Source organism: Notothenia rossii, assembly GCF_949606895.1.
Source record: "Notothenia rossii genome assembly, chromosome: 6".
Lineage (NCBI taxonomy): Eukaryota > Metazoa > Chordata > Actinopteri > Perciformes > Nototheniidae > Notothenia > Notothenia rossii.
The window spans coordinates 35674982-35701818 of NC_136909.1; the positions used below are offsets into that span (position 1 = coordinate 35674982).

Consider the following 26837-nt stretch of genomic DNA (forward strand, 5'->3'; position numbering starts at 1 on the left):
TTTTCATGAGAGGAACTCAAAGATCTAAAACATTTTCTATATACACAAAATAACCATTTCTCTCAAACATTGTTCACAAATCTGAAAAAATCTGTGATAGTGAGCACTTCTCCTTTGCCGAGATAATCCATCCCACCTCACAGGTGTGGCATATCAAGATGCTGATTAGACAGCATAATTATTACACAGGTGTGCCTTAGGCTGGCCACAATAAAAGGCCACTCTGAAACGTGCAGTTTTGCTTTATTGGGGGGGGTCTGGGGGGGTCCGAAAACCCTAGGGTTAAACCCTAACATGTCACCCATTGAGCATGTTTGGGATGCTCTGGATCGGCGTATACGACAGCGTGTTCCAGTTCCTGCCAATATCCAGCAACTTCGCACAGCCATTGAAGAGGAGTGGACCAACATTCCACAGGCCACAATCAACAACCTGATCAACTCTATGCGAAGGAGATGGGTGACATGTTAGGGTTAGGGTTGAGGTGGGATGGATTATCTCGGCAAAGGAGAAGTGCTCACTATCACAGATTTTTTCAGATTTGTGAACAATATTTTAGATAAATGGTTATTTTGTGTATATATAAAATGTTTTAGATCTTTGAGTTAATCTCATGAAAAATGGGAGCAAAAACAAAAGTGTTGCATTTATATTTTTGTTCAGTGTACATCAGTGGCTTCTTTAAATCTAGGCTCAAAACATACTTTTATCCCACTGCTTGCCCTCCTGATTTTCACCTGATTCTTTGTATTCTTTCTTATGGGTTTTACTGTCTTAGGGGCCGTACACATGAGCGTATTTTGCAGTCGTGCTCAAACATGAGAGCAACACCGCCTCTGTGCACCAGTGCTCTTTTTTCCAATGCACGAGCATGCGCAACCATGGCGCTACCAGGATTGAAAATAGTTCAACTTTTTTCATGTGATGAAGAACATCCAATCGCAGCAAGATATGTCTGTATTACTGTAAATACTACTGTACGGCAAATATGGAGAAGATAATTTAATTAATTTAAGTGCAGGTTTATCGTAACCCTGACTTTAAGATCTGTCCATTGTGTCACCCATATTCATTTTATGAGCACCGCTGCTAAAATATCACAAGATCATTAATATCAACGGCTCTGGTGCTGGTGTCCGGCACACAAACGCAACACACACAGAGCGTAGCGTAGCAGAGAAGAGACAGAAACAGCGTTTTTTAGGGTAACACTACTGTCCCATGGACAATATTTTAATATAACTTTAAAAAAACAACACCTTGAAAAAGTTCAGCACAAGAGTAGACATCCAGAGCCCGGCCGACGTGGTAAAAAAACCCTCATGTGTACAGCCCCCTTATTTGTATGTTGCTCCTTTAGTTCTTGGCTTTGTTTTGTGTTTTCATGTAAAGCACTTTGTAACTGTATTTTTAAAATCATAAACTAATGAATAAACATGTATAACTTCTAGGAGATCACCCTATTCCAGAAAACACAATATTTCACAGCAGAAAAAGTGGTTAAAGATCATTTTAAGAGAGACACAACATTACTATTTACATTTAAACACCGTTATTGTAAATTCTAAAGATAGTTTGACTCCATACATACGAGGCTCTGATGTTTGTCCCTTTTGATTCAGGTGACGAGTCAGGACAAGACTCCATCCGTCATCAGGAAGGAATTAGTATGTTGATCTTTTAGTACTTTTATTTTGTTATTGCTGTTTTTTGTTTTAATGTGAAGCACTTTGTTGGATAAGTGCGACTGTTTGAAGGTATTATTGTTATTAATATCATTCTTATGAAGTGGAATTTGGAAGCTAACTAACTCGCCTGCAGCTAAATTAGCATCAAATTAGTGATTCATCCGAACATTTGTCACAGTATAAGACAGCATAGATAATCATTCAAACACCATCGCAGCTGTGGCTCAGGAGATAGAGGATGGAGGTTCAATCCCCAGCTCCTGCAGTCAACATGCAGTCAACGTGTCCTTGGGCAAGATATTTAACCCCAAATGTGGGATTGCCAGCCTTGAGTGAATGTGTGGGAATGTTAGTCTCCCTAAACATTTGAATCAGAAACCTTTTTAATGTGTCCCACAGCGGGGACATTTACAATGTTAGAGCAAAGGGGACATTGCAAAAAAGACTAACTATTAGAGGTAATCACACATTGATCAAATTACTACACATTCACAGTATGAAAGATAAGTAGCGCATTATAAAAATAGGTGAACATTTAAAAAGTAATAAAGTTGCAGCCAGTGATAACAGTAGTAAGACATTTACTGTATAATCCACAATAAATGCCGACTTGTAAAAGCTCTTTGAAGAGTCGCGAAGACAGGAAAATCTGTATGTAAATGTACCATTTAGCCAATCACAGTGCTGTGTCAGGCTTTCATATTATGGAAGATGGAGTGGTTTTATCTTTTGTGGGCTGGAAAAGTGATAGAGTGGTTAAAACTGGTAAACCCACATCTGAGGCTGAGCAGCACTCTTAGAGACAAGTGGGCAAATCTTGATATGTAAAATTGATGGAGTAGTAGTTTAATGAAGAAGAATAGAGTGGTGCAGTCATGGATTTATAAAGAGACTGGATCCAGCGTTGGAGGCGTGACCCCTTTCATTCCTATGAAAATTGCTCAGTGGCCCATGAAGTCAAAATGACCTGACTCTCAAGAGCAAAAGTACCCGTATCTGGGTCCATAGAGCACCTGCATTTTGCTTAAACCCTCCTCCAAACGAAAAGCCCTCATGGCCAATCTTGGCTCGGTCAGATAAACGGAGTGGAACAATTACTCTGGATTTCGGCTTTTAACTCACCTTAATAATTTAAATATGGGCTATACATTTTTTCGTGCTGCGTTGTTTATTGACTTAAAAAAAATATCCTCTGATTAGCAGCAACTCATTCCCAATGTTAGTCAATGGGAAAAAGTATTTTTGGGCTATAACGACATCACAAACTGACATGGAAGTTGTATTACAACTTTTTGGCCACCAGAAAATGCCAGCATCCGGCACACTTCCCGGAGGCCTGGGTGCAATACATATATCCCAAAACATGGAAATGACTTTTGACATTTCACCACTTCTGGTTCCTTTTCCTCGTAGTCAACTTTCCTCCCAACATGTTTTGGTTAGAAGCCAGAAATCAAATCTATGTTTATCACAAGTTGAAGAGATTTTAAAGTTTTGTTATACTTCTATGTGTCATAAAAACAGGAGTTGACTAAAAGAGACAAATAAACGTAGTCTCGCTGAGCATTAGCCGCCTTTAGCTTAGCGGTGGTGATGCACAGCCATGCAACCGTGCTGTCGTTTGTTTATAGCCTAATGTTAGCTTTTTACTTCTGCTGATTTCATTTACGCTTCAAAAATCATAAAGTGTTCTTAATATGTAGAGATTATGCTGTAGAACAAAAAGTTTTAAGTATCATAAATCTGTGTTTGCCACAGAGTTTATTTTGACCAATATTCAGAAATCCAATGTAAAAATCCCATTACTTTTGGCGGGGCCCTTGTGAAGCTAATTTGCTGGTCGGCATACACAAATCCCTCCTCACTGCACCACTCTATGCATGATTAGAACAGCGTCAGCCTCCTGTGTGTCCAGCGATGTTCTGCCCTCACCCCTCCTCTGCTCTCCTCTCAGTTCTGGGAGTGCACATCCCTCTCTTCCCTGGACACCTCTGGGAACAGCTCCGGCTCGGCCTCGGGCTCCAGCAGCGCCTCCTCCTCCTCCGTCTCCTCCTCCACCCCGCTGTCCGCCTCCCGCTCACACAAACGCTCTGTGTCGGCAGTGTCCAACTACTCCACCCTGTCGCTGCCGCTGTACAACCAGCAGGTGGACGACTGCTGCATCATCCGGGTCAGCCTGGACGTGGAGAACGGCAACATGTACAAGAGCATCCTGGTGAGGAAACGTTCAAAGTGTTCTTGTTGTAGAAAGCACCTCAATATGCGTAACATCACGATCTCTGTTATCTGCCTTGCTTAATATAGTGTTAGTTCCAGAGTATTCATGTTAAAACAACTATAATACATACAGGATAATAAATTATGTGCTTAGCAAAACGCAGATGCTTTTATAACCTTTTGATACCTCTTTATTCATTCCTTTTTAATAGTAGCATATATTCCTAAAATCCTGTTTACGTTATAGTCTACTCATTTTGAAATGACTATACCACAAATGTATTCAATGTTTTATTTATGTTATATTTATTCCCTGTATTTAGCAGGATTCATAAAATCCTTAATACAGTTTAAACGAACAAGAAAAAGAAACGTGCCTTATTATATGCTTCGAATTCATAAGCATTTTTTATAAATAATTAAAATCAATATAATAATTAAACTAATTAATTTAGCATTTCTAAAATTAATAAAATAGATGGGGATAATAAAAAAAAAATTAAAACTAAAATGTAGGGAATTATAAAACAAATAAATTGCAAATTTATAAAAAAATGAATAATATTAAAGGGGATAATTATAAAACAAATGAGAACATATAAATTAACAATTAAAAAATCTAGAAGTGATTAAACAAAAAATTGCGAATACACACATAAAGGGGGATATAAAAAAAGAGAGCATATATATAAATAAATACTACAAAATTCTAAATAATTATTAAACTAATAAATTATTAATTCTTTTAAAAAATCATATGAAGGGGGAAAATTAAACTATATATCTCTAAACATATTTATATAATTTGTCGTGACTAATCCTAACCCTTTTCACTGAAACTATAGAACTAAAAATGATGTTTATCTGAAACTGTTGAGACTACAGGCAGTTTGGCTCCGACAGAGATACCAGGCTCTGATGTTTGTCCCTTTGGTTCAGGTGACGAGTCAGGACAAGACTCCGGCCGTCATCAGGAAGGCGATGATCAAACACAATCTGGAGCGGGAGAAGACCGAGGAGTACGAGCTGATGCAGAAAATCTCTGAGGACAAAGGTGGAAACTTAAGACACACACATTCTGACTCAAACCACAGTTAACTACATTTGATAATAAGCTAACTTAGGACTGTTTTTTTCTAAAACCATCTGCAGATGTTTTGTATTAACATAGTTCTTTCTCCCACTATGCCACATTGCAGTTTGTGTACTGTTACTTAATATCCTAGTGGGAAAAGGGAAAGACATAAGAGAGAAGCACATTTACACCAATAGAGCTTTTTGAACATGTACTTTTGTTGTATTTAACTGTCATTTCTCTTCAACACAATGCATTTTGCCTGACTTCATCTTGCTCCTTCTCATTCTGCAGAGCTCCGGATCCCGGACAACGCCAACGTTTTCTACGCCATGAACTCCACTGCCAACTACGACTTTGTGCTGAAGAAGCGCGGCCTGGCCCGGCCGATGAGGACCAAGAACGTGGCCAGCTCCACGCTGCCTCGCATGAAACAGAAGGGACTGAAAATAGCTAAAGGGATTTTCTGAAGGGAGAAACGCGCCACCTCCTGCCTCCCCTCCACCAACCCCTTTAACCCTCTCTCTGGTCTCCCACTCCTCAGAAGAAACATTTGTGTTCTGTCGGAGGCAAAAGTATCTGAGTTTTGGTTTTGGACAAAAACACAAGAGGAGATGAATGACCAACCTTTCTGTGGATGAGCAGAAAGCAGAGGAAGCACTTAGGAACAGCTGTCGCATCATCAGGACCCTTCAGGGCTTTATAAGGCGCGTGGAAACGTCCATGCTGTTTTACCGAAGACAACAAAAAGGACACGTTTGTGGATAAAGTGTTGGTGAATGCTCGGCGGAGGGACCAGTCGAACACTCGGGGGGAAAATGTCCCGTTGCTTGTGAAGAAGCAGATCCATTTCGTTTTTTCTTTTACTTTTAGTTTACAAGTGTTTACATCTTAACGCTCAGCTCTTAAAGGTTTTCGTTCAAGCCTCATGCTTGAGTTTTTAATCACCTTCGTTAAAATAATTTCAAAACCCCAGAGTTCCTCGGCAGCCTCGATCCCTGAATGCCACTCACCCTGTCACGGAGTACACACACGAACAACACAAAGCCGCCAACTACAGATGGGCGTTTCGAATGTGTTTCAATTTTGTCAGGGAACTTTTTCTCATGAGTGTACCGCCGCCTTTTACCCCAGGTTCCTGTTGTCGACAGTGTTTCTGGGACCGGGGCACTGAACCCCTCACGCTCTGTGGACGCTGGGACATTTTCCTTCGGCGTTTTACCACCAGTTGAGGGGAGCTGAACTCTTTTCAAATCTAAAAAGCTGCCATGTTACAAAAAAACTAAAACAAAAAGGTCGGAAATGGAAACATTGGTGTCAAAAACATCCAGTGGGCACAGTCATGAATAACATGCTTCTTTTTCTTTTTATTATTAATGAGTTGTAACCACTACACAGCGAAGGACGTGGCAGTGACTGGGACCCCAACCCAAACGTTCCAGAGGGAAAAACAAGTGAGCAGAAAAGCAACCGAGTGTATATATCAATTCACACCAACTGTGCAGTATGTGCTTTGAAACGGACCATGAGATTTTTGTTAATAGACTTTGTCACGTTATCAACATTTTTATTCATTTTGGCTTTGTACATTTTTTTTAGCATCTCTCTGCTCTCATATGGTGCTGCTAGTTACCCTCATCACTTCACGGATTTCTCTACTTCCTGACCGCCCGCCGCCATGTTGGAAGACGACACAAAACATCTCTTGTCCTCTGCGGGGGGAGAAGTTTTTAATGTTAGTTTGCTGTTTTCCAAAAAATAAGTTAATATGGAAAACCATCACTGCCAAGAAAAGACCAATAAAATAAAGATGGAGGAATGGTTAAGAAAACAAACAAAAAACTTGTATAATAACACTAATGAATATTTGTATCAATTTATTTTCCCAACATTTCTCAATAAATCATTCGATACAAATATGAGTAAAAAACCGAAAACATCCCAGTAACATTTGTATTACAAGAGGAAGTCTTTAATTAGCTTGTTTTGTCACAGTTGAACATAAATACTATACAATCATCCCAAAATACATTTCAGTTTTTAATTTCTTTAAATGTCTTCCTTTTCCTGGCAAAAATAGGCTTCCATACACCTGAGTGAAACCTTTTTCAAACAAAAGGATTAGTTATGTTTCCTGAAATACTACAGTAGAGAAATTCGGGATGAAAACCTTTGAAAGAATAAACAAAAATCTGTTATTTTAGGAGCAAGCTGATGATTTGGTTTAACCCTGGACTGTTGCATGGGTAGAAGAGCTTAACTGTGGTTCAGTTCTTCCAACATGGCGGATCATCCTTCATATCCATCAGTTCCAAACGTGCCATGCTTGGCCTGTGTGTTGCTCCTAAGTCCTGCTGATTTATCCTGCCAGACGTGTTGAAATTATATTTTATTTTGATGATTTCCAGATCTGGAAAAGTTTTCAAAGTGCAGGAAAAGCTTCTTAAATCAGACGCAGTGTGTAGGAGGCGCTTCGGTGATGCTGCCAAAACTGCAAACGAGGGAACAAACTCTCCTCGCTGCTTTTTCTGTGCTTTCCGTGACGTTTTTCTTTAAAGGTTAAATCCAACCTAAAACAGCTAACCAGTTCTTGGTGATGCACGTCCCCTTTACCACAAATACATTCCAACAACAGTAAACTCTTGAAGGGCTTCTTTTTTTTTTAAAGTATTCTGTACAGCTTCCTTCTGTTGATACACAGGTCACACTACTCAATTATTATCTCAAAGAAGAGGATTTTGGCTAATTTCCATCTGCAGTCCCTTTTCTGTTAATTTACCGTTAGCTAACCCCAAACCCAGTCAATATGCTCTTCAAAAGGAAAACATTAGTGGTTATTTCTAAAACAATGGGGCTTTTATTTCAGATAAAAGCAGCTTCTGATTTGAAACCGGCGGAGGATTTGAAAAAAATAACAGTTGTCTCTTACAGATTGTCAGCTGTAGCTTACCTCCAGCTTCTGCATGTTTGTTTCCAACTGACTTGTGTAAGAACTGTGTAAAAGAGCTTTTAAATCTGCACTTATGCTTCATACATGATACTATGCACGTGTTGAAGGCGGGACCCCGTTCTTTTCCGTTGAGTTGCCCTGTGGCGCATGAGGCCAAAATGTCCTGACTCTTGAGAACAAACGCCCCCGTATCTGGGTCCATAGAGCGTGCGCACTCCGGTTTTCCATAAGCCCCGCCTTCGATCTCCCGTGCTCAAACCGAACACAATTAAGCACAGTTAACAACTTTTAGACCCTTATGATTTAAATAAGGGCTATTAGAGTGTTCCTACTGGGTAGTTGATTTAATTTTAACAAAATTATACTGATTTACTGACGTCTTTTTTCCAATGTAAGTCAATGTGAAGAAGTATTGTTGGGCACAATGACGTCACGGACTTACAATGAAGTTGTAGTACCATCATTTGGCCACTAGGAACAATTGCTTCAATGTCCGGCGCACTTCCTGGGGGCTTGGTGCATCCTTTATAAATCTTTTCACTTTAAAGATAAGGACTAAACAACATTTCTGAAAAAAATATTGCCTACAGTAACCTGTAGTTCCACAGAATCTTGTTGTGCTCTTTGACCCTGAAGTAACGCGCCGTTACTACTCAAGCCTTAAGTCAAGCCGGCTTCTGACTACATAAACATGTTGCACAGCATCCTGGGAAATGTAGGAAATTACAGCATATTGGAAAGTGGTTAAACCAAATGCTGAAATATATCGAAGGTTGGATTTTTCCTTATTTGTTCATACACACTACATTCGCCTGGATTGCGACCATGTGTTGCCTTTTTATTTTTTATTTCCACCTGCATGAGTTCATAATTCTCCAAATGATCAAATTAATGAAGCCCCCCCCCCCCCCCCATTCCCCCTATTCAACGTGTGATAGCAAAATGGTGAGGACAGCAGAAGCTGGAAGTTGTTCACGGCGGTACATTTCTCGCTGTGGAACACTGTGACCATTGACCTTTCACTTGAGCGGCACTTCATGTTGAGCACTGTGAACAAAAAAAAGAAATCGCCTCGCTCCCGCTTAATTGTGTCATAGTGAACATTTGCCCTTAACTAGTGTTGTTGGCGACCCTCCATGTGCCAAAAATGAAAAAGAAAAGAGAAAAAAATGTTGCTTTTTAACAGACGAGTCCTCTGCCTTTCATAGTGAGGAAAAAAGATTTGTATGTTTACTGTCGTTGCATTTTTCTGAAAAAACAAAAAAAAGGGTGAGAAGAACACTGTGGACCGTTTCCCATGTGAAAAATTAGACTGTAGTCCGAGAAACTTGAAGCAAAGATGTTTGTGCGGAGCGTCAGATGAAGCTGTTGTAGAAACCCCACGTCAACACATGTCTTCTTTAATGTCTTTTCTGCAGCTAATTTTGGAAATATTCAAAAGTGAAGGGGCTTTGCTAATATGATCTTGCATTTCCAACCATAAACCAGGCTATTATTTCCAACCATAAACCAGGCTATTATTTCCAACTAAACTCTATATCTGAGATGCATTGTATAAAAAATGTTAGGTTAAGAATCTCATTTATTTTTACTTTTCTTACACACCTCATCGAAAACACCTCTTGAAAAATGATGAGATCAGTCGTGAAGACCCTACAAACATGTTACAAACATTTTTCGATGCAGTGAAAAGCCTTTTTCAGTAGTATATTAGACATTTGTTAGAGGTTTGTTAGAATTCCTCCTCCATTATTTCAAAGCAAACTGTAACAGGACCTTTAATGCTCCAAGGTCCTCCTTAATGTCACAAATTGTTTATAGACTAAGGACGAGAATCACTACAGCATAATCTGCTATTGCACTTTTGTTCAATCTGAAACATTCCATTTGAATTGCTTACAGATTCTTTAAAAAATACACATTTTATCAAGGTTATAATCTTTATTTCCCAGAAAATCACCCTATCCCACAATTTGTTATCAAGTAATCCATTTGTATTGCACCTTTTAATGCAGATTGGTGCAATTTAATACCATGAAAACAAAAATAAAGACAACAAAAATTGTAAATGAGAACATTTTAATAAAGAAAAAACTTAATAAAATAGATGTAAAAGAAAAGTAGAAAATAAAATCTAGATTATTCAAATAATAAATAGTATATAATATTAATTTCACATCATAAATACGATCAAATAATAATAAAAAAAATTCTATAAATTATTGTTAATCGAACGCCTGTCTAAATTGATTTTTAATTTTACGTGTAAAGATTGACAGATTTTGTCTCTCAATACGTTCCGCAGCTTAACATTTTTTAAATGATTCCTTGTTGTCCTTGTTTTCCCACAGTCACATGTTTCTGCAGCAGCTCCATCTCCATATTACGCGTGTTCTCTAAAGCATTGTGCACATGAGTGGAACTTTAAATGAGCTGACCCCCCGGAGTGTTTCTGTGCTGATGAGGTTGATGTTGGACTGGTTTGTGTGTCGTCGTAGCCCGTGGTGAAATGAAGTACCTTTTTTGTGATTTGACCTGATTCTGTGCGAGTTTGAACAAAAAGGCTGCGTTTACAAGAAAATAAAACCAGCTGGCGTGGTGTGTATGTTTTTTATTTCTTGTTTTGTTCCCCTGAATTATGCTCGGGTGCCATTTTCCATTTTAACGAAAAGAATTTCCGAACTTTTTCTAACTGCAGTGTGTTTTTCATTTTATTTTTCCTACTTTTCCCAAGAACACAAAACCTGTGTAAAGAAAGAACCTGTCCTTGATTTTGTCTTTGTTTATTTATTAATTTGTATATAAATATTTTGTTTTGCAATGTACATTCTTTCCTTTCTTGGTTATAGATTAATATATTCATGTATATACGAATAAACATTAAGTTTATAAAATGAATAAGACTCTTTACCTTTATTGTGTTTGGCAAAGATGGAGATTTAAGGGAGGGGTGAAAAAATAAGTAAGTAAGTAAAGTTTATTTATATAGCACTTTTCACAGAAAGGATTCACAAAGTGCTTCACAGTGAGATCACGATAAAAAGGAGAATACATGGTGTAAAACAAGGAACACACAGCTACATATACACATCAAAACACAACATCAAAACATAAAACAAACTCAAAAAGAACCTTCACCTTTACTAAAAGTCTGTCTAAACAACAAGGTTTTCAGCTGCTTTTTAAAAGGCTCCACAGAGTTTAAAGTGCGCAAGGAAAGTGGCAGCGCGTTCCACAGTCTGGGGGCCACTGCTTGAAAGGCTCGATCCCCTCTGGTTTTAAAGTGCGTGTGCGGAATGACCAGCAGGCATTTGTCAGAGGATCTAAGAGAACGTGCAGGATTATAAAGTTTCAGCAGCTCAGAAATATAGGCAGGGGCTTGATTATTTAGAGCTCTAAAAGTGAGGACTAGTATTTTAAAATGTATCCTGACACTGACTGGGAGCCAGTGTAGTTCTGCTAAAACTGGTGTGATGTGCGCTCTTTTACTAGTGTGGGTTAAAAGCCTTGCAGCAGAGTTTTGAACAACCTGGAGACGATGAAGATCCTTCTGGCTCAGGCAAGTAAAGAGACTATTGCAGTAGTCTAGGCGGGATGAAATAAAAGCATGAATGATCATCTCTAGTTCCACCTTTGATACTAAGGTTCTCAGCTTTGAGATGTTCCTCAACTGGAAAAAGCAGCTCCTGATCAGTGTTTTAGTGTGATGTTTAAATGACATGGTTGAATCAAAAACAACACCTAAATTCCGAAGACTTGACTGGGTGGACGAGTCAAGGCTACCCATGTGGTGGCTAATAAGAGGGATCCGGTTTTCTGGAGCAATGATCAGAGTCTCTGTCTTGTCCGAGTTAAGTTGGAGAAAGTTTTCACTTAACCACTGTTTGATGCTCGTCAAGCAGCTAGTTAAGGAGGACAGTTTGTGTAGCTCAGAGTTTTTGAAGGTGCAGTACAGCTGGATATCATCCGCATAAAGATGGTAGGAGACATTTTGGAACTGGCTAATTAGCTGTCCCAGGGGAAGAATATACAATAAAAACAGAATCGGCCCTAAAACCGAGCCCTGTGGTACACCACATGACAGGTCAGCTGTTTCGGAGAAGAACTCGTTGGAAAACACATTAAAAGTTCTTTCAGTAAGATAAGAATCAAACCATTTTAAAACCAAACCAGCTAACCCTAAATCTTTGAGTCTGTTTCTCATAATGCCATGATCAATAGTGTCGAAAGCAGACGAAAGGTCCAATAAAACCAAAACAGTGTATTCACCAGAGTCGGCTGCCATCATGATGTCACTGGAAACTCGAATAAGGGCAGTTTCCGTGGAGTGATTACTGCGGAAACCGGACTGAAATTTATCCAGGACGCTTTTTCCCTTAAGGAACACTGTAAGTTCCTCTGACACTATTTTTTCTAAGATTTTGGACAGAAAAGGAAGCTTAGAAATTGGCCTATAGTTTTTAGGGTGTGATGGGTCCAGATTTGGCTTTTTAAGTGCAGGTTCAACAACTGCATGTTTAAAAAAGGTTGGAACCACACCAGTTGAAAGTGAAAGATTCATCAAATATACAACAGCGGGGCCGATCAAATTGAAGACTGTTAAAAGCAGCTTAGTAGGAATGATGTCAGTAGGAGCTGAGGAGGGTTTCATTTTTAGAAGCAGAGCAGTGATATCCTGGAGAGTCACCGGGTTAAAAGAGCACCAAGTACAGGGTGGGGGCATTTCATCAACAGAGTTTAGAGAAGACTGTGGTGAAATGTTCTCCCTGATGTCTCTGATTTTATTTACAAAATATCTAAGAAATTCATTGCTGTCTGTTTTACAGTACACAGGAATTTGGGGGACAGCAGGCGAGACAAGAGAGTTAATTGTGTCAAACAAGACTCTGGGATTTTTTTTATTTGATGATATTATTTGGGTGAAGTACTGGGTCCTAGCATTCCTCAGCATATCATTAAAAGAGGCTCTAAGTTCCCTTAGGTGGAGTCTGTGGACCTCTAATTGTGTCGACTTCCAGAGACGTTCTGCTTTTCGACAAATTGTCCTAAAGGAGCGGATGGAGTCATTTATCCAGGGGTGAGGCAGAATTACTGTTGCACAGCTGGATTTCACCAATGAAACTTTATCTAAAATAGCCAAACAGTGGCTATTAAAACTCTGGATAAAGTCATCAGGATGATTTATTCCCATCAGTAGGCCTATGAGTGGCTCAAACAAAGCAGAGAAATCATCTGCAACCTCCTGATTTAAAATCCGCCTTCGGGCTTTTCTTTTAAAAGGAGGAGGGTTTACAGCAAAGTTTAAATTAAAAAGCACACAGCTATGATCACTGACATGAAGGTCCTCCACCTGCACATTCCCAACATCTAGGCCAAGTGAAAAAACAAGGTCCAGAGTATGGCCCTTTGTATGTGTTGGTCCACTGACATGTTGGGTGAAGTTAAAAGAGTCAGTGATGGATAAAAAGTCAGTAGCTGTGTTACAAGAGACATCATCAACGTGAATGTTAAAATCTCCAATGATTAGGACCCTCTCCAGTTTAATAATGGAAGATAACAAGTCTGTGAAATCATTAAGGAAGGTACTCACTGTGCCAGGAGGACGGTAAATTAAAACACAATAAAATGTGTTTAAAGTCCCAACTCTGATAATCTGGGACTCAAAGGAAGAGAAAGACTCGGAATTTACCAGTCTGCACAGTTTGCTGTCGCGATGCACAACAGCGAGTCCCCCACCACGGCGTTCCATGCGAGGCGACCCGATCACAGAGCAGCCGGGAGGACAGAGCTCCTTTAAGTGAAAATAGTCCTTGTCCCTCTGCCACGTTTCAACAAGGAACATAAAATCCATGCTCTCACTCGAAAAGAGTTCATTAAGAGTCAGGGATTTGTTGGAGATGGAACGAGCGTTCAATAATGCCATCCGGATCGGCACTGACAGATCAGCTGTGGCCACAGCTGACTGTAGAGGGACTGACAGCAGGCACCTGTTGCGATGACAGGAACTCCAGCGAGGCCGGGCAGTCCTTCTCTGGTCGGGCAGAACAGTCCGGCGAAACACCAAAGACGGGTCCATAATCCCATCCACGAGCGGCCAGGGCGGAGAAACGTGTGTGACAGGTGAATAAATCCATGACTGGGGGATCAGTGGAGCGTCCGCGGCCATGTCCTGGAGGGAAATCGGTCGCAACCAGCGAGTATGTTCATGGCGACTGGACCCAGGACCATCAGCCCGAAAAGCTCGCCTCCTCGATACCTGTACGCCACCTCGGCAACCCCTTCTCCTGGATTTCTTCCCTGGCTTACCTGGACGCCAGTTTGCGAAGAGAAGCCGGTACTCAGGTGAGGAGGAGGAACACACAAACGGTGGCGGAAAAGTTTTTCGGTAGCCCTCCCGGGAGTCAAAGGGTCTTTCCATGGACGCTTTAATCCGGAACAAGGACCATCGGTCATAAACCATTGCAGCAGAGATACATCCATTTAGAGGTGAGGTTATGACAACAAACATGACAGATAAAAACAGCGAAAAACGGGTGGCAGCAGGAGCAACAATAGCCAATCCAAACAGAGGCGCCATGTTGTGTGTAGTCATAAGGATGCCAAACTCCTAAATGTATTGTTAAAAATCACAAAATCATGCAGTAATGTATTATGAATGTGTGGAGTTGTACCTTTTTAGAATTCAGATGTGTTGGCACTTTATTATTTTTATCTGATGTAAGGACCCACCGTGACACATGAACTTTAAATGTTCTGGAAAGTTCCTTATACAGCTTTAGCCTTGTTTTTATCTCATGAAGTCCCTAAGTGGCACACACTGAACAGTCTGGTGGGTCATGGTCTAGGACATTTGATTTTGTGTTCCCATAACAACATGTCCAAGATGTCCATGTGCCAGACTAACACATGTGACATAACGAGCTACATTTCAAAAGCTTTTTTTTCTGTTGCTAAAGGTCAAATTCAAGCCATTTAAGAATTAAAATGCTTACATAACATGTCCTTTATTACATTTGCCCTGTTGTGGAAACAATTATTGATCAAATTGATATGAAACAAATGAGATAAACATTGCTGTGACACTGGTGTCACATCGGGAATTTAACCCTAAACTTTCACAGTAAACCCAAAGTGACATATATGCACAATTAGAAATATTATTATGATCTGCTCAGTTAATTTAGCTGATTCAATTATATTGAGTTAATATGTTCTTATTCTTCAATTCAAAGAATGTTCAAACTAATTTAAACCAAAAAATCATCCTCATTAATTAATTTTAAAATAAGAGTTATTTTACCATTAAAGCCCAATGTGACATGTATGTCACATTTCAGATATTTGACACTAGGGGGGGTTTCTTTAGTCTAAATTATGTTCCCCTTAATTTTCCCAAAAGTAGAAATGGGTCCGGGTTCTTATGGGTTAATATACACAGTAGGCTAAAGCATACTTTATACTATGTACACATGGTATAAATATGGTGACAGATATTAGCAATGGTAGCGATGGAAGAAGTATTTACCCAGTAGAGGCCTATAAAAAATATACTTAAAATTAGCTCCATCTTGACCATCTGCTCTATTTAAAGGTCGCCTATTATACTCTTTTTCAACAATAAATGATTGGTCTCAGATATTTACAAATCATGTCTTTGAAGTGTTTGGCTGAAATACCAAACGGATCATTCTAGCATCCCATAAACCCCTCTGTTTCAGCCCTGTTTCAAAAGTACTGTTTCTTTGTCTGTAGCTTTAACCTGTTCTACACCGCGTAGTACCGGCAAGGTGCCGGTGCTCAGTAAAATGCCGGTACTCGGCCGCCGGTGGCATCTCATGACGCATCTCATGACGCATCTCATGACGCATCTATGACGCGCCACAGCGATAGACTAGAGCAGAAAAGAAATCACATAACGTTAGCATTTCGAAAATGTTAGTGTGGCTTAATAATAGCGCGAAAAGACAGCGTTTGTCGCCGGACAAGGATTCCCTCTCTCCTTTCCTGCTGAAAGATGGTGAGTGTACTCAGGGACGAGGAGTCATTTAACCCGCCGCCAGTAGGAGTCAGGCTTTACTTTCTTTTATATCCATAAAGAAAAAGTAAATCTGTTTACAGTTGTTTCATATGGATGTTGAGAGGTATCCATATATCTCTTCATTTTGCTCTCAAAGTGTACCAGATTGATGCATCTAACTTCAATATTTAAAAAAATATCTAAAAATAGCACTTTACCCCTGCACCCCCTCTAATCTCAGTCATTTTGTTTAAGTACAGTGAGCCTTTCTAAAATATACAATAAAGAGACAAACCCACCAGCATTATAGGATATACTATATGACTTTGAGCCAAATACTTGTTTTTGGGCTGTCTAAATAAATTGACTTGAAACAGTTGCTGATTTAGAGTACTGGCACCTTTTTTATTCCAATTCAAGCACTGCTCATAACACCTTCATAACTTATCGTAGCTGCAAGTACAACCCATCGATTCGCATCGTGAGATGACACAGAATCGATCGGTACATATATCATCACTCCATGATAAGAACTCGCGAAGATATTAACAAGAACAGACATCAAAACATGTGGCGCTAGGTAGCTAAAAACGGCAAAATGGCTCACCTTTGTCGTTGTCTGGTCAAAAGTGGTCTTCAATGGCATTAAAACAATAAAAGCGCTGCTGAAGTTAATCCATAGGTTAATCCAATGTGTCTGTGTATGATAATCCATAAGCAATAAACCTGCTTTTCCGTTTCCAGATGTCAGAGCGAGAGATAGGTTCGCTCTCATGCAAAACAGCGTGTGCATAGCTCTCATTTCTCAATGGTAAGGTACTATTGGCTCTAACGGTCAAAAAGAGATGTCAATCACCAAAATCGACCAATGGGTTCCAGAGAATCGGTCAAAACGGCCATTTCCACCCAAGCTAAACCTCTCTAAAAAGGTCAAATGTCACTTGTTTTGCATCAATCTTGATACAGGGTACTTATTATATGTTTTACCTTGGATTCCTAAAGCTTTTAGTCTACCTTACCATCATCCAAGGGTAGTTTTCACTATAAGTAAAACATAGTTTTTGTACGGACACTATAATTTACAGTTTTTTACTATGTTCAATCTGAATTTTCTTTAAAATGAAAAACATCTATTGATTCTGACTCTTCTACATCCAACTCAAAGGTTTATCATTACTTTGAGAAAAAAGATTATTAATTTTCCCCTTTTAGAAGTGTAGTTATGGTCATTTGTTCTGGGAATGTCATTTTCGAGCCTGAGACCTGAAAAACAGGCTCAGTGCTTAACAGGTTAAATGCTAATGAGCTGCTGCTGGCCACGCCCCTCTGTGAGATGATTACTTTGACCAGTTAAGACCGGGGGATGACGCAACATCTTGCAAGAAACAGCGTCTGAGGGCTTCTTAACATTTAATAAACTATGAATTTGTCATACTCACTTAACGGGAAGAAACTCAGACAATATTAACCATTTTTAGCTAAACGACACAAAAGGGTAATAACAAAGGCTCTGAATTAGCCCTGAGCGAAAAAATGCTAACGCACTTAGCACAGAACTCTTTTCTGAATGGAGATCGGATCGATCAGGATAAACCAACCTGTAGCTGCTCCGTCCAAACTCACAACAACGGTATACAGACACAAACTAGAGAATGCAATTCCTGAAGAAATTGCTAGTGGGAATGCTTTATGCTGAAAATCTGACGCTAAACTGCTATGCTGAAATGTAATGTTTAAGAAGAAAGTGAAGACTTGAGATGGAAATGATACATGAACACTGGGGGCTTGAATGTGTGATGAGAGAAGAAAATAAAGTAAAAAGGCTTGGAAAAGCAGCAGAATATTTGAACTGCAAACTTCTGAACTAATCTGAATGATCTGTCGCCATGGCAACGGCATTTGATGACACCCCATAATACGCTTAGATGCGTTGATGGCTGCATCGTCACCAAACCTGTGAAGTTTTGGGGTGTTTGGAGCAGTTTCACTGAAGTTATGAGAAAACCGTGTTTCAAGGCGAGCATTGTGTTGCCATGGCAACGGCATTTGAAGACATCTCAAAACTGTCCCGTAAATGTCTTCACGGCTGGACTGTTAGCACACGTGAAGTTTGAGCACTTTTTGAACATTTTCATAGGAGTTATAGCGACATCATGTTTTATGGCGAGGGATGCGTTTCCAAGGAAACGGCATATGGTGAGATCTCAGATTTGGCGTAGAGCTGTTGAGGCATGGACCGGTGATATACAAGTGAAGATTGGGGGACGATTGGACCGTGTCCATTGGACTTATAGTGACATCATGTGTTATGGCAAGGGATGCGTTTCCATGGAAACGGCATATGGTGAGATCTCAGATTTGGCATAGAGCTGTTGAGGCATGGACTGGTGATATACAAGTGCAGATTGGGGGACGATTGGACCGTGTCCATTGGACTTATAGCGACATCCTGTTTCATGGCGAGTTGTCTGTCGCCATGGCAACGGCATTTGATGACACCCCATACTACGCTTAGATGCGTTGATGGCTGCATCGTTACCAAACCTGTGAAGTTCTAGGCTGTTTGGAGTATTTTCACTGAAGTTATGAGAAAACCGTGTTTCAAGGCGAGCATTGTGTTGCCATGGCAACGACATTTGAAGAAATCTCAAAACTGTCCCGTAGATGTCTTCACGGCTGGACTGTTTGCACACTGCTATCTGAAGTCTGCTGCTCTGAGCATGTCAGTTGGAGTGATGAAATCATCGTGTTCCATTGCACAGGTGTTTATAGTTGAGCTAACGAGCTCTGTAGAGATCAAAGGCTTCATTGTTCTGAATGAGAGATAAATCTCTTACATGTGAAAGTTTTGTGGAAGAAGCGTAACAGATATCGGCGAAATTTCAAAACGTGAAGCATGTCAAGGAAGTTGAGTATCTGAAGTGTAATTTTTGTGTACTTTTGGGTTAATAATGTGGCCTTTTTGGCAGTTTAACTAAAGGTGTGCGGCTGCTGCTGTGAGGAAATATCTGCCTGAAATTACAACGGGCTTTAATGGAGACATGTTGAACGTTTTTGTCACTTCATGCCCTCAAGAGGCACTTTGTTTAATTTTTTTTGCTTAATTATTTGTCATTTTTCAAGCTACGGGATGTTTTCCTACTTTTGTCATGAAAAATTATGTCTCAGGAATGTAGGGTTTGGGAATTATGGCAGTTTTAAAAAAATATATGAAGGCAAATTTCAAACTGTCCTCCACTCTAACTCTGACATCACACACTCTGCCTTAACGAGCTGCGCAATGTTAAAGTTCAAATGTTAAAAATGTGATAAATTATGGGATGTATCTCTGGAATTATGAAAGTTATGAATGAGAAAAGTAATAGCCATCGATTCCAGACCGAGCTGAACGTTTGGATGTTTGAACGGAGTTTCTGCGATGTTCAATGCGGGAGAAGAAGCGCGGCAAAATAAGTCGGCGGAATAATAAACTTTTCGTCCGTAGAAGAACAGTTAATTACTAAACATTTTTAGTTAATTTTTACTAACTTTACTAAATAAAGCAGCGACTGTATTCACCATGACATAGACAGTCTGTGGTTTGTTCATGTTTAACTTTTGTCCAGTTTCTGAACAGATATGAGGAGCTGTGAGCTCTGTGTGCTAACAGCTAACGGCTGATGTTTCGGGACATGTTGCGCTGTCGGATGCTGACCAATCACGAAGCGTCATTTCTTGACTGGCAGCAAAAGCAACCAATCACAGCAGTGCTTCTCTGGCTGGCTCTGTCCAATCACAAACAAGAAGTGTACTCACTAAAGGAATACCCTTTCCGTATAAATTGAAATGCTGTGGTGTTTTGTGAAATGCTGTGGCGTTTTGTGAAATGCTGTGGCGTTTTGTCAAATGCTGATGTGTTTTGTGAAATGCTGTAGCGTTTTCTGAAATGCTGTATCGTTTTCTGAAATGCTGTAGCGTTTTCTGAAATGCTGTAGCATTTTCTAAAATGCTGTGGTGTTTCCTGAAATAATAGGCTTGTTTGAGACGCGTGGCGGCTCGCCTCGAAAGTAGACGAGAATAGCCGATCGCAGCCGGGGGAGGTCTCAAAAAGCTCGCCTGAAGTCGGACAGCTCCGAGTTGGCTTCTTCTTCTTCTTCTTCTTCTTCTTCTTCTTCTTCTTCTTCTTCTTCTTCTTCTTCTTCGCCTTCTTCTTCTTCTTCTTCTTCTTCTCTCGGTTTTTTGTCGGATTGCAAACAACTTTAAGGTGCATACCGCCACCTCCGGAGTCGGCTTGACTCGGTTTGCATTTAAAAAGAATGCACACGTGTTTAATCGTTAATGTCAGATATGTACTAAGTAAATACATTTGTTCCTGCTCAAGATTAGATTTAACTTTATTGTTATTGCACATATTACAGGTACTGAGAAAACGAAATGCAGTTTAGCTTCCAACCAGGAGTGCAACAAGCAGTAAAGTGAAAAGTAATGTACACAATCTACAGAATAAAATATAGAATGAATTGAATGATGAATAAACAGTGAGGGGTATGAATATTACACAGCAGCCTGTGAGCAGTATGAACAGTGTGTATGAATATGCTAGGATATATAAAGTATAAAAACGGTAAGCAGTGCAAGTATAGTATAACATAATATAGATATTAATTTCATGATGATAAACATTGTGGAACAATTATGAAAAATGTTAATGGAGGGGGCGACGTAAAACTGACACAAAACAACAACAAACTTTTGCCGAGCCAATTGGAGAGTCTCATCACCAGCACGTGGTAAAAACCACCAATGAGCGCTCAGCTCGAGATACCAGCGAGTCGTTTCCCATCAAGCATTTTGCTTCCGCAGCCCGTGGAGAGGAACTGCGCCGCCTCGCCGCGCCTCGCTTTCAAGGCTGCGGGCGTCTTTGTCCCACGAGATTTCAACGTCTCATGTAGGCGAGCCTCCAGAGCAAGTCGGACAAAATGACTAACCATCATGCAACGCATTAGCAAGACGTTGATCGAAATTGCACAGGTCTGCGCAGTTCTCGCTTGTCTCAAACAAGCCTGCTGTTTTGAATTGCACTTGAGGGCCACTGTATATTAATCCATAATGAAAATAATCATTATTTAGTCGTTAAAAAACAACTACAAAAGTAAACCCCTGATCTTACATTAATAAGTAATAACTAATTAATTTAACTTTTACGGTAGGGTAGGTAAGAATGGAGAAACCAGCTCGAGTGCGCTAGAATTTGAAAGTACGCAGCCGAAAAAAATCTGCACCTTCCTTCAGACTTCCTTACAGAGCCCCTCCTCCAACACACACGAACGCGCACATGACCAATGAGGGCACGAGATAAGTTTGTGCACGAGATGGAAGGCTGACAGGCAGGTTCAATAATTGGAAATTGGTCGTGTTTTTTACAACGCTACGGCTTCCACTGATGACATTTGTTTATGTATTTATTGTCAAAGCATTTAATGTATTCATTGCTATCGGGATGTTAATAGCATTCCATGGAATATAACAAAAAGTGTTTCTGAATACGTCATCCATAGGCTTGTTTGAGACGCGTTGCGGCTCGCCTCGAAAGTAGATGAGAGTAGCCGATCGCAGTCTCAAAAAGCTCGCCTTAAAGAGCATCTTGCAGGTTTTTATTTATTCTACATTTATGCTTAAACTTGCTTGAAAATTACAATAAAAAAAGTTAATGCAGGATTTGATATGTTTTACGAAACATAAGGGCAGGAATTCAGAGGGAAAGGAGCAATTTTGAGCTCTGCTCTTAAAAACGGCTTTTTTTTAAGGTCATACGTCAAACGCGTCATATTACATCACGCAGGGGACACATCTCCGCTCTCTGACCGCGGGTATAGTAGAGTTGCGTTGAGTAGAGCGGTTGTGTTTTAAGGAGCTGGTATTTTTCGGTAGTTTTACATTGTATTTCACCATTTGTAATCATGGTGCAGTATTGTGTTTGTGCAGGTTGCACAAATACCAGCCTGTCAGGACATCGAGTCCACAGTAAAAAGGACCGGAGCTAGCGTTCGTTCCTGGGTGCGTCGTGCATCCACCTCCCTGCAGCACATACTCTCCACAGCTTTATCAGGAAACCATATTACTTCTCTCTCCCCCCTTCGCTGCACTCTCTCTCTCTCCCCTCCGGTACACGGCACCGTAAGACATTGCATTAGGTAACGCTGTGGTGGCTGTACTGCTCCAGCCGTCTCCTTTGTGTTTGTTTGTTTCCCCCTGTCTGTGTTGTTTGTGTGTGCGTAGTGGCTGTCACTCCTGGCTCCCGGCTCAACCTCCACTCACCTGCTGCAATCAGCTGTGCACCCTCCCCGACTACACACCTGCTTTCCATCAAGCCATTTACAACGACATATCAACGGAGGCTCCACAACCTTTCTCCGCCAGATCGTCAAGTATCAGCCGTATCTCGCGTCTCTCCTCCGGTACACAGCATCGTAGTGTGGAGTTGCATTAGGTAACGCGAGATACGGCTGATACTTGCGCATTCGTTTCTGTTATGGATCAGTATCAACAGTCCTGCCAGTAACGTTACTATATTATCAATGCTACTTTAGTTATAGCCTGATATATGATAGCTAACTTTACAATGTTGTGATGTGACGTTAGCTAACATTCTGTGTAACGCCGGTCACTCACCAAGATAGCTGCCCAGTTCTCCACTGGTTCTCCTCACACCACAGCTCAATTTCTCTCCGATGGCCGTTATTTCTTCTAATCCTTGGCTGCTCCAAGTCTCTTGGACGCCTAGCAGGCTCATAATTATAAGGTTGTGGTCCGTCATATGCATTCGAATATTCATGTTCAACTTCTTCTGTGTCGAAACTAGCATTGGGATCCATGTTTATTAATACGTTACACCGGCCGCTCTCCCCCTTGTGTCCCCCGTGTTACGTCACACGCGGGAGGTCACGTGTCGAGGCTTTTTTATGCGGAAGTGAACATTTCTTACAAAAACGACGCCAGATGTCACTGTAGTGTATATTTCTGTATATTTTTGGGAAAATCTAGTGTATTCATCATTTTCCTACACATTTATTCACAGGTGTCTTTAACCTGGAAGTTGCTCTTTAAGTCGGACAGCTTGGACTCGGAGTCGGCTTGACTGGCTGGGTTTGCAATGGCGGAAATTGCGTTGGCGTTTTTCGTTGCAGATGAAGTGGATGCAATAGAAATCCCACATGTATTGTATGGAGAAGGGCATGATGAACACCGTCTGCGGAGGTAATTGCGTATCTTTTTATCTTTTAATTTGATAGGGACATAGCATGTTAATGAACATCAGTATAAAATACAAGAAGTATAAATGTGTTTGAGCAAACGTGTTAATTTACATCCGTAGTAGGCTACCTAGGCAGGTAACAAAAACAGATACTCAATACAATACACAAGTAAAAAGACAAAATACATTGTAGGCTACTACATGTATAGGCCTACTACTGGCTACATCAGTCTAAATTAAAAAGTATGATCGATTATCCGGACTGATTACTGTACTCTACAGATCACAAATTGTGCAACATTATGACACTATTAGTCTTTTTTTAGTCCTAATGGGATAAGATAAAAGCTACTTTACTAAAGATATAGAAACCAAGCAAGATAGTACAAAGATACAATAAATAAACAAGAATAAAACTGAAATCAAGTGAAGATAATAGGCCTACAGCAGCAGTTATATATATATATATATATATATATATATATATATATATATATATATATATATATATATATATATATATATATATATATATATATATATATAAAGAATGTTAAATAGGTCTAATGATTTATGCTCATCATTTGCTCCTGTGTCTGCCTTCCTTAGACCCGTTCCAAAGGTCCAACAATTTGTGGAAGAAGTGGTCCCACAGTACAGTCCTTCAGACTTCAAAAGTCATTTCCGATTGTCCAGGGGACATGTGGAAGTATGTGTGTGTATATATATAAATAACATCAAATATGTATTATCTGGACTGGTGATATTAAAAGACATTTATTCCTTTCTACCAAACAGGATGTGATGCCGACTATTGGCCCGTTCTACTTGAGCAGACAGCACAGTAAAGTGGCGCTTCTAAACAGTGTCCTTGCCTGTCTGTGGACTCTATCAAACCAGGAGTCCTATAGGGGGGTTGCTGATCGTTTTAATATCACCAAATCCACTGTCTGCCTGCATCTCCATGAATTTTGTAGTCTTGTCACTACGTATTTGTCTCACCACATTTTCTGGCCCACAGGGCAAGCCCTACATAATTCTGAGTTAGGATTTCATGCAGCAGGATTTCCCAACACTGTCTGTGCAGTAGATGGATGCCACATTCCTATTGTGAAACCACACTGTGAGAACCCAGTTGCATACATCAACAGAAAACAGTTTTATTCTGTTGTGCTTACTGGGTTCTGTGACAGTGAGCGGCGATTCTGTCATGTTAATGTGGGCCACCCTGGTAGCTGGCATGATGCACGGGCATTCCGGTTGTCTGCTGTTGGAAGGCTGCTTGATGAAGATCCCCAGTCCCTGGTGCCTGAGGGAATGCACATCATTGGGGACTCTGCCTACCCACTATTGCCTCAGCTTATGAGGCCATACAGGGACAATGGCCATTTAACTGCTCGGCAGCGTCGTTTCAATCAGAAATTAAATGTTGCACACGTGGTCATTGAGCATACCTTTGGCCTACTGAAAACGAAGTTCAGGAGGCTCAAATGTTTGGAAATGAAAAACATTGCAAACATTAGCACAGCAGTCACTGCCTGTTGCATACTTCACAACATGTGCTTGGAGGAAGGGGAAGCAATTGAAGTTGATGAGCAGGTTGAAGCAGCAGATAACAGGCCACCGCATCCCCAGAACCAAGATGCAGTGTTGCACAGAAATCAGATTTGTGACCTTTTGTAAAAAGCTCACACACTCCCCCACACACAAATAACCACTGTCATATTCTTTGTGGAAGACATTTTTTTTTAATTTCCTTTCCTTTTATGCCCATAGTATTGAGTATGTAAGTCGCTCTGGATTAAAGAGCCTAACAAGTAACATGTAATGTAATGTCAACCAAAATGATTGGGCAAGTAAAAAATACATGCATATATATGAAAACTAGATATGGTCATTTTCTGCACATGTCAATAGCAGTTGACTATCTTCTTTGAAAATGAAATGACTATATATACATATGTACACATGTACTTGGCAAATAAATAATAATCATTGCATATAAACATTTTGAACACTTAGTGTATACAAATATTACAAGGCAATTGCCAGGGCTGATATAATAATTCAACTGCATAACGAGGAAAATAAATAAGTAATCTAAACAATATTACTTCCATAAACAAACTGAGGTGGTGTTCTTTATAAACAAATTAATTCATTCTGGGAATACCCAGTGTGGGGGAAATTATGGCATATTGGGCTTGTCCTGTAAAAGCTCAATGATGCGCTCTTGTTGGCTCCCAATGCACTTTAATTGGGTAATAACTTCTCCCATCGCTGTCAGCCTTTTTGCTTCAAACCTCCTCCGATTTCTCTCCTTCAGCCTTCTCCGGTGCTCCTGTTCTGGCCGCACCAGTGTCTCCAGTACATTGGTCCTCCTCTCCGAGTGGGCCTCATACAGGTCGTAGAAGGAGGGACGGGAGACTCGAGACCGGATTGATCTCGGCTGAGTGGTGGGCAGGGTCATGGAGGGACCAAGCTGGCCCTCAGAGGCACACGGCAGTGTGGTGGGCAGGGTCATGGAGGGACCAGGCTGGCCCTCAGAGGCACACGGCAGTGTGGTGGGCAGGGTCATGGAGGGACCAGGCTGGCCCTCAGAGGCACACGGCAGTGTGGTGGGCAGGGTCATGGAGGGACCAGGCTGGCCCTCAGAGGCACACAGCAGTGTGGTGGATGGTTGTGAGGCAGTGGGAAATAGAGGGGTGGAAACAAGAGTGCCTGGTGGTGCGCTCCCAACACCGCACCTCCCAAACAGTTTGTCCATTATCTGTGGAATTGCAGAATTGTTCAAAAGGAAATGTTGCTTTTACCAACTAGATGTGCAAGAACAAACCTCTTACCCCATAATATTCCCACGTTATGTTCCCCTCTTCTGTTGAGGTACAACGGTCCTTGGCCCTTTTGTATGTGGTCAAAAGGTTGTTCAATTTTTTTCTGATTTTGTCTGAGGAGAAATTGTATCCCTCCTTGCTGAACTGCCGTTGTATCATTTTATAAAAACCGGGTTTAGAGCGATAGTACACGTGTTGGTGTGTTTTTGTCAGGTCCAAAGCAGCAATATGGTGTTGTGTGTGAAATCTGTTAAGACAAAAGTGTTAGTAACTCAAACAAATAGCATTTGCTGTTTAGATCCTCATTTTAGTTACTGTACCTTGTGTTGCCTCAAGGTGTTCTGACCGGCTGGAGGGGGATGCCAGGTGAGGAGTGCCAGCTTGGGATGGAGCAGGCCTTTCAGGAGCAGGCCTTTCAGGAGCAGGCCTTTGAGGAGCAGTCCTTTGAGGAGCAGGCCTAGCATCTGAAGACAGATCTAAAGGGGCTGTGATTGAGAGAAAATTAAATATTTGTTTACAATAAACATGAATGTGTCATTTGTTTGATTTGCATTAAAAGACAATACCATTTTTGATTTACATGATAGATTAGCTTGTGCATTTGTTGCAGCCTTTGCTTGCTGCATAAGTGCAGCTGCTAAACTGTTATCTGGAAAATCATTTACATCATTTAAAGTCATATCCAGATTGTTGGAATGCAATTTAGGTGTTTACTCACCATTTTGTATTCTTTAGGAAATTTATTGTGAGACTCTTACAGTGATGTCTCCCTGTTCGTCACGCAGTGTAAGCACCACAAATTCCATTTTACCCACTGTAGAC

General features: G+C 40.5%; 3 protein-coding genes and 1 long non-coding RNA gene across 15 annotated transcripts in view; 3 read left to right on the forward strand and 1 right to left on the reverse strand.

The window, feature by feature from the left end:
* Positions 1-10831, forward strand: part of LOC307043950 (ral guanine nucleotide dissociation stimulator-like) — a 70434-nt gene extending 59603 nt beyond the window's left edge. For 4 of the 7 annotated variants that reach the window (XM_079688919.1, XM_079688918.1, XM_079688917.1 and 1 more), the window contains exons 16-19: positions 1623-1667; positions 3643-3903; positions 4845-4959; positions 5275-10831. In XM_079688919.1, coding sequence (XP_079545045.1) covers positions 1623-1667; positions 3643-3903; positions 4845-4959; positions 5275-5450 — 597 coding nt within the window. In that variant the 3' untranslated portion in view covers positions 5451-10831. The remainder of the gene's footprint in view (positions 1-1622; positions 1668-3642; positions 3904-4844; positions 4960-5274) is intronic. The other 3 variants (XM_079688920.1, XM_079688916.1, XR_013809472.1) reach the window with 2 other exon arrangements.
* Positions 10832-13099: 2268 nt separating this feature from the next.
* On the forward strand, positions 13100-26490 carry LOC307043956. 5 transcript variants are annotated; one of them, XR_013809473.1, is made up of 4 exons: positions 13100-14272; positions 23005-23183; positions 23791-23890; positions 26352-26490. It is a non-coding gene; the product is annotated as an uncharacterized lncRNA (long non-coding RNA). The 5 variants fall into 5 exon arrangements; XR_013809474.1 differs by lacking the exon at positions 13100-14272 and adding an exon at positions 14283-14416; XR_013809475.1 differs by lacking the exon at positions 13100-14272 and adding an exon at positions 21656-22120.
* Positions 23939-24892, forward strand: LOC307043953 (putative nuclease HARBI1). The gene has a single exon (XM_079688923.1). The coding sequence runs from the start codon at positions 23986-23988 to the stop codon at positions 24862-24864; it is 879 nt and encodes a 292-aa protein (XP_079545049.1). The 5' UTR covers positions 23939-23985; the 3' UTR covers positions 24865-24892.
* On the reverse strand, positions 24932-26479 carry LOC307043954 (uncharacterized protein; the record flags this gene model as incomplete). 2 transcript variants are annotated; one of them, XM_079688924.1, is made up of 3 exons in its annotated part: positions 24938-25951; positions 26025-26262; positions 26336-26475. In XM_079688924.1, 2 exons carry the CDS (start codon positions 26172-26174, stop codon positions 25370-25372), a joined length of 732 nt encoding a protein of 243 aa, XP_079545050.1. In that variant the 3' UTR covers positions 24938-25369. The 2 variants fall into 2 exon arrangements, with proteins under 2 accessions (XP_079545051.1, XP_079545050.1); XM_079688925.1 differs by lacking the exon at positions 26025-26262 and having other exon boundaries at positions 24932-25951; positions 26336-26479.
* Positions 26491-26837: the final 347 nt, after the last annotated feature.